The 12708-nt window shown below is 40.7% G+C and overlaps 1 protein-coding gene across 2 annotated transcripts in view; it reads right to left on the reverse strand.

Annotated features, from left to right (window-relative positions):
• Positions 1–12708, reverse strand: part of fstl5 (follistatin-like 5) — a 149322-nt gene that overhangs the window by 14885 nt on the left and 121729 nt on the right. For both annotated transcript variants that reach the window (XM_031866964.1, XM_031866963.1), the window contains 3 exons: positions 5810–5836; positions 5457–5575; positions 339–488 (listed from right to left, as the gene is read on the reverse strand). In XM_031866964.1, the coding sequence (XP_031722824.1) occupies positions 339–488; positions 5457–5575; positions 5810–5836 (296 nt within the window). The remainder of the gene's footprint in view (positions 1–338; positions 489–5456; positions 5576–5809; positions 5837–12708) is intronic.

Below are 12708 nucleotides of genomic sequence, written 5' to 3' on the forward strand. Positions count from 1 at the left end.
AGGGATGATGTATTGTATCAAACTGAATCCCAAGTCGAAGGGGACGATTTAATGAAAAAAACGTGTCCTTCATTCGACAAAATCAATCACAGAAAATACCCTTACAGTAACGATTTATCGTGGGTTCATTTGGAGAAAGAAAAAGAGAAAAATACACTCGCCTCCTGCAACCTTGAGGTTTCTTGGCACAGATTACAATTTTACAAAACAGGAAAGATTCTTTTCATTTGTTCCCCTTTTCTGCGTAAAATTGTCAACTCCTCCCACACCACACATTGTTGTAATGTTGTTGACAAAATTGACATGAACCTGGTTTTCCAATTTATCCTGAAAACTACCTGGACAGCCTTCTGAGACTGGATGTCAACTATGAGCACTCGATCCAAGGTTGGCTGTGTCACATAAATAAACTTGTCCTTGATGTTGACCGCTGATGACCACACACACCTCTGAACCTCTTCTCCTGGTGAGGTGGGGCACACCTCCTCCTGGAAGGAAACAAAAGCACACACACACATTGCTGGTCAACTAATGGTTTTTCATATCACAGGGAACTAGGCCTCATTAAAAAACAATTATCTCCATTCAGTCGTTATTCTGTGTTGTTTACTACTTGCGGTCTTATCTCCTGTGCTGATGTGAGTCGTGTTATCTTGGCAACTTAGATAAATAAGCTTTGCAAGGTCCTGAAAAATCTCTGTAATCGCTCCCATTTGTCCATACATAATCCACAGCACAAAGCCTGCAGACGATCTGCGGCTGTTCAGCTTTCCGTCCTGGCAGCTCTCGCCTTCCTGGCCAACGGGAACTTTAACCGGCCTTCTGTCTCTGGAGCTTGCCTCCCCTCCCACCCCCCACCCCCCGCCCCCAGGCCCTCAAAGCCTCCAGGCTCTGCCCAGTCATCTGTTCCAGACTCTGCGGGACAATTTAGAGAGCCGTTGGCTAGCGAGGATGAATAAAGGTCTCCGGCATGGAGGGATGAACTCTTTCTCCCATATTTACAACTGCAGAGTCAATCCGTGACAGGTGCCATCCCACAGGCCAACTTCTCTCAGTTAGAAGGGCATTAGGTAATGCATGAACTTCATTGAACTCATTCAGGGATAAGGGAGAGCAGCAGCATCACTGAGAGAATTTAACTCATCTCTATTTCAGCCCCCAACTCATCCCGTCCTCTGTATTTCATCTGTAGATAAGCAGGTTAATTTGGGAAGACATAAAACAATCACATAGCAGAAAGGTTGTTTGATGCAGAATGCTAAAACAATGACAGCGCTTTGGCGTTTTTGGCTTCACAACAAGGTTTCAAATTCTTTGTACTGTAACGTCTTTCAGTGTCCAGTTGTAGCACCATCTGCCAGTGTTTTTGAACTAAAACAGGTTGGGAAATGCAGTTTTTAAAAGCCAGAGAACCCTGCACTTGGTGAAGTAATGGCCGAGTCATTGGTATTGAACCCCTGCAGTCCCACACTGCGGTCACTTTGTGCCACTTGGCTGTAAATATCTTACTTATTGCACCTTGAAGAGGTGAGAAATCAAACATCTGATGCACAGCTGAGGGTGTGAACGGAGGCGGCTGTAATCCTCAATGTGTATGTGTATTGCATATGTCTGTATGTGTGTGGGTGCATAGCATGTATGTGATTTATGTCGAAACTGACAGCTTCTAAAGACTGCAGATATGATTTTCCCCATCATTATGGAAATGCTTTCACTACACATACACCACAGTGTATATGTTGCATATATTCACTCAAATCCTTACTGCATTTAGGACATTATACTGGAACCACACCAGGAACAATAAAATACCATACTGTACTGTATCATTTGAACAAAAACTGTAAATCCTACTACTGCTAAATATGTCTTCAAAGGACATCCACTCTTTTCACTTGCGAATCGGTGATGACATCTAAAGAGCCATGCTTAAAACAATGATGGTTATGATATTCCCCAGTTAAGCCACTGGATGATTTGTAGTGCTAATATATTTGCGACACAACATCAGCAGCATCATCGGTGGGGAGGAAAACAGTGAAACGGCATCATCCGAAGTGTCAAAGAGAGGAACTTCAGAGGAGCAACTCATTTTTATACTTTTTTAAGGTGGTTCTCTAAGGTCTCAATCCAAACTGCTATGAACTAAAAGTATGATGGGATGTTGATTTTAGAATTCTTTTAAATGGTAGATAACTCAATTCAACACACTGTTTTTGTTTTTTTTCCCCAAAAAGGTGCAGATTAGTTTAAACGGATTTTCCACCAGAATAGTTTCCCCTTCTGTTTACAGTAAACGGGGAGCACAGGGAACACTTAGGAGCTCAGGATGTGCTTCTGGTCAGAGTGAAGTGAAGAAAGGAGAGACTCTTTTTGAGTATACAGTACATCAAGACAACATTGAAAATAGTTGATGTTCAAGTTTCACCTGTTTTTTTATTGCTCATAATGAACATAAAATTATTGTGTGTGAGTGATGTTGCTTTTTTACAAACATACAAAGTAAATATATGGTACCTAAACATACCCACTCCCTATGTTTGAAGGCACAATGAGGATTTTCCAATAATCACTTATGACCCACTACCAGTGTGTGGCGGTGTCTGTATCTGCATAGACCCTGCACTATGCCAGTATTTTCATATTTTGCTGTGTCTGCGACGTTTCTGGGCGTCGACCCCAATAAAACGACCAGGTGCCAGGTCTTAAGCACGCATCCAAGAGGAACCTACAAAAACGGAGGCCACCGAGCTGAAAAGAAACATAAATATAGTAAAGAGAAACGCCAAGTGCACAAAGCTCGCTCCAAAACTAGACGGAATCTGGCATTGGCTTTCACCTAATGGCAAGAACCCTTGTTAAGCTGGGAAGGAGGGACCAACTTCGAATGTTGTGTTTACAAAAATGTAACCGCCAAATCCTTCCCATTGTGAAAGAACCATTTAACAACACAACAGGGCTCGACACAATGCTTTGGCAGTTAGAATAATCATGGATGCTCCCTCTCAGCTTCTTCCCGACTGCAGAGGGAAGGAAAACAAAGATACTTCGAGGACGGACTTCAGTACAATTGGACATCACAGTGTTTTCCCACGACTGTGTGCATCACAGTAAAACACTCTATACGGTAGTTAAGGATAATGACTTCGCTGCAAGATTACCATAAACAAATCAATCAATGCACCTATGCGATGGAGAAAAGGTGAGTTCCAATGCTGGAAGCGGCCTCATGTGTTCACACAGCAATCCCCCACGACAGCACTGGAACTGGCATTGCAGCACTCACAGTGATGGATATCCTAATACACACACACCTCTCAGAGGAACGCTTGGCTGATTGTTGCTCATTCATGGCACCACTGTATGTATAACAGCCATCCAATAAGCATGGGGGCTCCTGAATGAAAAGCAGCTCAGAGGAAAGCATCCATTTGAGAATACATGTAAATCGAACAGGTTTCTGTTAGCAGCACGCTTTGAATATTTTGATGCTTGAAGGTTTTAGTGATAAACGGTGTTTCGGGGGGTGGGGGGGCTGAGTGTAAAGAGCCCTCCGGGAGGTGAAACAGTCTGCCTGTGACTGCTTGTGGACTGTAAATTAACAGGTGCACCACCGTAAAGGTGGCCCCCGTGTCCACTGGGCATCATTTTCTGTAGCAGTAGCAGTAATAGCCTGAAGAAAATGTTTGACTATCAGTAACCACTTTAGAGCTGGACTAATCAATAGATTTAGAATAACAGCAGAAGCATTTACTACGTCCAATCCGCAGAGCATTTTGGCTTCTTTCAGGTCATAATCTTTGGTTCCACAACTTTAAAGTTTTGGTTCAATCTGACAGCTGATCAGCAGCAGCAGGCAGCTGTTTTCAGCAAAAAAATGATCCGCTAAACCCACTGTACAGCCAGACACCTCCCTCAGGAGTAAGTGAGGACTACAAAACTAAAAGTGTTGAAAGGAGACTGAACATTAGAATCATAAAGCGAACATAAACAAGACTCAAAATGAATGCTAATGTTGCCCTGTGTCTTCTGGATGTGGAAATAGGTAACTGCTTGATCACACAATAACAACCTCACAGCGTGATGCGTCAATATTGTGCATAATATTATGGCTTTTTGCTGTGAAGGAGGGCTGCACCTCACTTAAAGCTAAAACACAACTTTTCATAATTTTTTTGTAATTTAAATTTTATTTTTTCATAATTGCATACAGCCCTGCATTTGATAATGGCTCGTTACTAAAATAGATTTTTCTCTATGTTCTACATATTCTTCGTCACTGTTCAATAATAATCAAGTATCTCCAATTGTCACCAAACAAGAAAAATAGCACTTTTCTCAATCCACAAAGGAATTTAACTTAAAAATCTGAAAGTATCAACAAACATTTGTTTCATTCAAAAGTGAACAAACATTATTTGCTATTCTATGTGTTAAATGGTGCCTATATAATGTCTTACTCACCCTAATGAGCTATTCTTGTCAAAATCATTCCAACTTCTCTGCATTGCTAAAAATGTACAATTCTTTGTCTGTTTATTTGACAAGAAACAGAGATCACGCAGGTAGATAAACAAGCACATATCTGTGTGTGCATTCTTATCTAAGGTGGTGGCATGGTGGTTGGAGGCTGTGTCCTCTAAATTCACAAGTGCAACATCACACCGAACCCAAGTTAAATCCCTGTAGAAACTATTGACTGCTTGTGATTGATTTCAGTAGCTGTTACTAGTAGGTCAGACAACAGGACGCTTGTCAAGGCCAGCGAATAATAAATCACATGAGTGACACATTATCCCACCAACACTTAGCTGTTTCCTCACACCAGTTCACTTTAAAAACATTTACATCATAAATGTTTTAGTTTGTTATTGCTTCTTGGTGGAGTTTTTGATTTATGCCTGTTCCCGTTTACACTGCATTGTCTGGTTCCTTTAAAATGTTTTCTAATGGAATAAAATAGAGATTTTAAAGCGACAATTCAACTCAAGTCTCAAGTCCTTGGCAGGCACAAATCATAAACGTTTTCTGGACTGACCTGGACGAGAAAGATGCGTCCGTGTTCGCGCACAGATTCTTTAGAGAAGGTAAGAAGGAATTTACAGAGATAACCAGAGGGTCAAAGTCTAAAGGAATCATTTCAGGCATTCAGGAAAGTAAAAATAATGTTTTTTTCCAACCTAGATAGTGTTCAAGTTCTGAGACTTGAATAGGCATTCAACTTTTCATTATTACAATCTCTGAATACAGAATTGACATATTATCACCTCATACCTGTTGGCAAACAGTTGCTTAGTAACAAATCCAGCAGACACGGAGCAACATTATCATTCATTTGAAGAATGTAGGATTTTACTAAACCAAAACACACTGACTGACTAGTACATGACTTCACCTAGGAATGAATCATATAACGTGAGTCACAAGCTGATTGCGTCTTTTGCGTGACTACTCACCTGCAGAGCCAGCAGCTTCTCGCTGGGCTTAATGTGTCTCTGTATCTCACATGCCACAGGCTGAATGACTTTAATACCGTCTTCATAAAACACGTAGAACATGTTGCCAATGCCGAGACCTGGAAAGAAAGCACAAACAGCCCCATTAACACAAAGTGCATATATAAATAAAATAGATTATGAGACTGCTCGGTGTGAACATTTGCAACGGAAATTGGCCTACAACATTGTTATCTACTTTCAAAGCATCAAATCATTTAATCCTTCTCATCACAGTTCAGTAACCCTATTACAAAAATTCAATTAACTCAGTTTAATGAACGCTATAGTGAATCAGAGCAGTCTAGACGTACCTTCTTCCCGCCACAAAATGTTTGCCACTGTGAGGGAAAAAAAAAGAGGAAAGTGCAGTTAAAAATCAATGCAAGAATCAATGGGAGACCTTTGTGAGCGCTAACACCCAAACACTAACTCCTATTGAGGCAAAGAGGAAAGCAGGCTGCATGAAACTTTTATGGAAACTGTGTCTCTGACACCTCGTGCAACAAACAATCGATAGAGCCCTCTGCAAGGAAATAATTTGATACCAAACACTGGAAAATGGAGTACTGTAAAACAGTTTATGATTTTTGGTTGCTGCATCCCCGAGTATGTGGAGATGCGTGAAATAAGTTTGAAAAACAAAACCTGAGACATCAGATCGTCATCCATCAATATGAGCTGTATGGATAAGCCGCCTTAGACACCCATGAGTGGGCCACAGGTTCTAAGCTCAGATGATTACCATACGTCATGAGGAGGGATTAGTGTGCTCCTTCCTTCAGTGGCAACAAAACTGTTTTGGCTCCTGTAACAGGTCATTTCTCATTAAATTCACTTAGAGGTGACTAATGATGTGAAATGACGAACAAAAGCCACGCGACACCCAGAGTGCTTTAATGGCCGGCCTAAAACGCAGACCAGCTGGTGGCTTTCAAAGCAGCCAATGGGCACTCTGAGAGAAAAGTGCAATTACTTAAAATTACATGACTAAAGCGTGATGTGGTAAGGAGAAAATTTAGAGCCATTAAAAAGTTATATTCCATGCAAATTCTGCTACTCAATCATTCTTATCTTTCACCACACCAGCAGCATTTTCCTCTCACACTGGCTTCTTAACTGTGACCTTCTCTCTCATTGTTCATCTGTCCCCCGGTCTTCCCTCTGCTTCCACCCCATCTTCCACTTTCAGGCATTTTCTGCCTACAAACCAATCTGCAGCCCAATTCACATCCGATTCTAATCTCGCCTCTATTGCAAATGCTCATTCCCGCAGCCTCTTGCTCGGGTGGACAGATGCGGGGGAAAGAAAAGGGTAGAGACAAAGCCAACTAGACACCACTGTGCCGTTAGTCAGCCTTAATCTTTCAAAAGTGCTTTGTCAAGGTGTTCCTGTGCACCCTTGCATACCTTTTCGCTCATTAAAAGTTGCACAAAAAGAGTGGGGTCTATAGATAGATGGAGAAAGAAGTAAGGAAGGAAGGATGGGCAAAATATAAAGCAAAACAATACCATTTATTTGAGATGTGCCAAAAATGGAAAAGGGAGAAAATGGAAAAGAGGAGTTCGAGATGAGATCTTGTGTGCCTCGGTCTTTTCCAATAGTCCACAGTATTGATGCTATTCATCACTTGGCAGAAAGACTGTGGCTATTCTGCGCATGGAAGGGGCCCATACATCAACTTCATCATCCATATAACAAAACAAGCTGGCTGCCACTGTAGGCGGTGAGTTCACTCTTTCTGGCCGTAATAACTGTGTTTCCACCGGGCTCCAGACATTGGGAATGCCACGCTCACCAGGCTCGCCAGCCGCCCTGGACTCCGCAGTTCCTTCCCGTCAGCAAGGTTACATGAATTCAATTTGTTTGTTTACAAGAGCTGCGACAGTAGGGCAAACAGCCCGTGGTGTTCACCATAGCGGCGTGGCAGTAGACGGCGGATGCATAATATCAGTAGAGTAATTGGGTCATAGTAGATGACTGCCTCCGGTGTGCAGGGTTTCACTGCTCTTTCCAGAGATTATCCCGCCTTGGAAACTTTGACTGCATATGTTTAAATTCTGCTTTCCTTTTCATTTAAGCAGCACACACACACATGCATTATGATTTACAGACTGCAAGTGTTGTAGGCAGCTACAATGAGAAAGCAGAATGGGTAAACCACTCAAATTCTTTCTTCATCTGCATTGATACAAACAGATATCCTCTCAGTGCAGAGACTGATAGCATGCACAGCAGGTATTCACCTCATATCCATTACTGCAGCTATACCAAAAAGTCTTCAGATGCACCTGCCAACACTCACTTACAGTACATCTAGGCCTGGATTAAGATGCCTCAGGACCCCCTGCTTTGGGTCTTAGCCAGAGCCTGTAAAGCGTAAGATCAGCAGAAATGTGTGTTTATCAATGATGTCTCTAACACCATCTTCAATTTTGCTCTCTTAAATGTTCCCTTTTCTTAAATACGTTTCCCATTTCTTTCGAAATATACTACCTCAAATGTCCTCTTTTTTTAATTGATTCTCTATAAAAAAACTTTGTCCAACTTTTGTTTTTCTAATTAGAATCAGGGGTTACTTGACTGACTTTCTTAAAGGCCCTGAAATGTTCTTAATTAGCTTCGTACTCTGAGCAATGGGGAGCTAAACTACCACACCATTTTTGGCAAAAGTTAGAAGAGTTCCAGTACAGGTGAGTTCTTGAGTGTAAGACTCTTAAATAGATGATACCCAAGGGTGTTTTTCTTCACAAAGATTCACTTTTATTTTGGTCGTTAAGTCATGAATATTTAATGTTCTTGAGAAATACTTTAAAAAATATTTTGGTTCTGGTGATTCTGGTTATACCATATTTTTCTGAGAGACTACAACCAACAATGTCAGTCAGTCCCACTCTCCCTCCCTGTCTGTGGCTCTCAGCTAAAAGCCATTTACTGAAGACATACATCTTTAAAACAGGTCACACATTTCATTTCTTCTAAAAGGCTCAGTTATTGCCTGAAACACCTGGGCTCTGTCATTTTTATGAAACATTTAAACTGGAGTAAATCTTACAGTTGTTGGAGACTTTTGAAAGGGCATGTCACCCATGTTTTTAATATGTTTGGACAGCAATGGAGGACTTTGGCACAGAGTAACAGCATTGAGATATAGCAGCCTTTGGCTACACAGATACTTGTTAGTAGCATCAACTTTCTGTTGGTTTTAGTCTATTCACATGATTTGTAGATAATAAAAAATACAAATTGAAAAAAAAGTTGATTTATATAGTTCAGGAGAAGTATCGAAGGGTCATTTTGAAATATTTCATGTCTAATTCAAAGTGTTTTTCAAAGTGCTTTTTTTTTTTTTTTTACCAACTGCATATATTTGAGGGCGCTTAAAGATCGAGGGCTAACTTCAACAGCAAGTGCCCGGCAGTACTACTTATAGTCAGGTAGAATAAGGAAGCTTTTAAAATAACAAGACTGACTGCAGTAGAACTAGAGCTGGAAGCCTGTGGACAAGTTACAAGCGTCTGAGCTCATCACAAACCAAAACTGCACTGGGAGACACTCAGAGGTAAATATTTAGCTGTGCAATGAATATGAACCACCTGCAATGATAAAAAAAAATCCAGGTTTCCACTATTTCATCATATAAACACCTGCGTTTTAACCAATTTATAATGGTTTGTAAAGGTAGGTGAACTAAATCGATACAACCTGTTTGTAAGTTCCGTTTTCCAAACTTTGTTTCATCTAATGTAAAACAAATCACTGTAATTCATTCATTTTACAATCTTTTCAGGTTGTTTTTGTCTTCTTGCTTTGTCCTCTCTGCTCTCTATGTTTTGCATCGATTACTACTTTCAATAGATCAGTGGTCTTATCATTAGTATCAGTCTTTTACAGAACGCATCATCGGAAATATTCATCAGCTGTCATGTTGTAACAAGGGTTTAAAGGCCTTTAAAACTTTACACTAGATTTACAATATTAATTTCACAAAGCCCTTAGCATGAAACTCAGTCGACAGGCTGCTGACACTGTGGATAGCGTCATTGTCTGGTTAGAGCTCCTTGTTGCTGACAGCGTATCCAACTCTGTGTGAAAGCCCACTGTGATGGTGGAGGGACACCACTGATGGAAACATGTACGCTATTTTGGCACGAGCTGATCTTCTCTATTCAGAGGCTGCGGAGCAGACAGCATGGCGGACCGACTTTGGTGTGGAGCGGGTGGTTCTTATCCTTGTGCCATCGAGGCCCGGGACATCGCAGGGTTTTGTTCCAACCAATCACTTCACCAGCGGATTTCACTGATTAGATCTTCCACTCTGCCTGAATTAAAATAGTGCCGGGTTTGATTGGAACAAAAGCCTACCAACTGTTAAATGTCAAAAAATGGTTTGGAAACACGGTAGAGAGTGAAGTCAGGGGAGTGTGTGGAAGATATCATTTGGTAAAGTATAAAGAACACAGAAGAGAGTACAGAGCAAAGACAGCACAGTCTGTAAAATAGAAACAGTAAAAGGTTGAAAAGGTGCAATGATGGCAATATGTCTGAACAAGTCATTAGGTTTGAGAAAATGATGCCAGTAGGCTGAAATAATCCCAAACATTAGAAATTAGTCTCATTAACTTGACACAATAAGTCAAAACAATCAGATCTGGATTTAGGGAAAAAAAAAAATTACAATTAAGATTCCTCAAAATGACTTGATTTGTATTTAAAGCTGTGATATAATCTCACCCCATAATAAGAACGATTTAGTAACTGACTCGTGACCGAGAGATGTTTTACGTTGCAGTGCTTTTCAGCCCACTAGAGTTGTCAAGACTTTCTGTTCCTGCTGAGGTACGTAAAGGTCAGACATTACTTATGGGCCTCTACAGTGAGTCATAAAGCTTTGAGTAAAGAAAAACAGAAGAAGGAGTAAAGTAAAGAGTAGATACTGGAGTCATGAGTAGGTTATGAAGCAGCACTGTCCTAACTCCTCGAATGAAGCTCATTACCTCACAAGTGTACACTCTGTATATCATGTTACAACACTGGCTATGATGGAGGGTATATTAACCTGAATGTTAGTTTTACTGTCCATAAAAACTTGCTTAGTAAGCAGGTATTTATTGGAGATAAAGTAAACTGGTGTAATGAAATATTTCCGCCAGCTGCTTCTTAGAAAGTTGGAAAAGAACCTCATTATTTTTGTCTCCCAGCTTTTGTTACCACTTTTTATATGTATGTATCTAATAATAAAATGAATTTACAAAGTTACATTAACCTTAGCTTGACAGTCGACTGTTAGCCCATTATAATGTTTCAGCATCTAATGTAATGTGGTCATTAATTAACAATATTAGCACTGAAAAACTTCTGTGAATCTCATTAAAATCTTAATTATTTGCATGAGTTCTGGGGTGATTGTTCGAGCGCAGATAGAATGTTAGTGCTGCTGCCATGTTGTGTCCTCTACGCCAATTATTTTCTTAATGACAACCAATCAAGAAGGAAATGGCCATACGGTGAAATTTTAATCCTAGGCAACATACAAACTACTCATAACTGCTCAGTACATAACATACATAATAAGAATAGAATAAATGCATACTGAGATAAGTCCTGCACCAACACAATAAGAGAGAAATTACAAATAGAAGAGTGGCACTAAAAAGGATGATACACTCCTCTGAACCTGTATTGTGAGGTCGCAATAACAGCAAGAATAATTCCATAATAATAATTTCTTCATTTGGCACAGAAGGGCACTTCAGCTCCACTACACAGTACTCTGAAAGTCCCTCGTACGAGGCATGAAGTGCAGCATAATGTGTAGAGATATGAATTGGGGGAGACCGAAGCAACAAACGCTCGTTCTGATCCTCTGATGCTGCAGAAATAATTGGCACATTGTGAAGGGCAGATATTTTATGCCAGTTTAGCGGCAGGCTGTCAGAGATGGATGGTGCTCTGCCTGCTGGTGACAGACTCTGTTAAAGAGATCTCAGAGTAGTGACTGACTGCTCAGGTTTTCCCAAACAACGAAGTGCTTGGGTACCTTTGAGAGAAAAACAATTCACTTTAGCGTCTGCGCCTGTGAAGAGAAGGTTTTGACCTTCGAGTTCCTCGGTGGAGAATTCATCTAAAAAAAGATCATTCACGCCTCGCTCATCAGATCATGTTTTTCAGTTCATCTCCTGCTTAATACCTTATTCAGCCCTTTGACAACTGGCTTAGTTAGTTATTCGGCTCCGTGTCTCATTCAGCCGTCTGAATGAGGAGCCTGGGGCGGGTCATAAACACAATGATTCCACAGAATGATATCATTACTTTCCACACAGTCAGAATTCGAACACATTTCCAAATATAATCGCAATGTGTTATTTGAATCTGCATCTGTTTCATATCAGTGGTATTAGATTCAGGGTAGGCTGGCGCCACCACATGCCAGCAGCATCTCTACGTCCGTGGGATCAGAGAAGGAAATCTTGGTAGAAGGTTTCCTGAACTTAAAGACAAATGCCACCCATTTGAAGACAAGTCAGTACTTGTGAACATGGAACACTTATTGCAAAACTTGTGGGATAATGATTACATACCGAAGTTAAAATCCCCAGGTTAAGGTGGAAGACTTTCTAGTGAACCTGCATGATTTCATCCGACTCTGCACAGAATCTGATGACAAGCATTTAGTATACCTATATAGAAGCAGCCAATCTCCTCTCTGATTGTCTCATTTAGTCATGCAGGTCACATAGAGTCATTAAATTGAGACGGTTTCATAAAAAGTTAAAAGTCCCTCACAGTAACTTTAATTTATTAGGTTGTAAAAGTTATAAAATGCAATAAAAGCCGGATCCAGAGTTTTTTTTCCTTCCTCGGTTCATGTGAATGAGCCAGAGAACGAGGCTGGACTGAGGGCTTGGAGCTGGGGTTAAAAGAAATGCTAGTGCGCTGGTTATTTGTGATGATGCAGAAGATCCCTGGAAGATCTGGGTAATTTCATCTTTTATACCTGGAAGTCCTACTTTTTTGTTTTTGCTTCATGCGCAACTGAGCCTCCAACGCTGTATTCAATTCTCTTTAAACATCAATGGTGCACCTTCTGGGTACCCAGAAAAATACATGCTGAAGAAGCAACCTTCCTCCTTGCATTCAATTATATCACTGTCACGTCACATTAAGCCGCTGGATTCAGAAAGAACAACGGATTTTGCAGCATGAGCACTT

The sequence above is a fragment of the Anarrhichthys ocellatus genome, unplaced genomic scaffold, assembly GCF_004355925.1.
Source record: "Anarrhichthys ocellatus isolate YVR2014 unplaced genomic scaffold, GSC_Weel_1.0 scaffold37, whole genome shotgun sequence".
Taxonomy (NCBI): Eukaryota; Metazoa; Chordata; class Actinopteri; order Perciformes; family Anarhichadidae; genus Anarrhichthys; species Anarrhichthys ocellatus.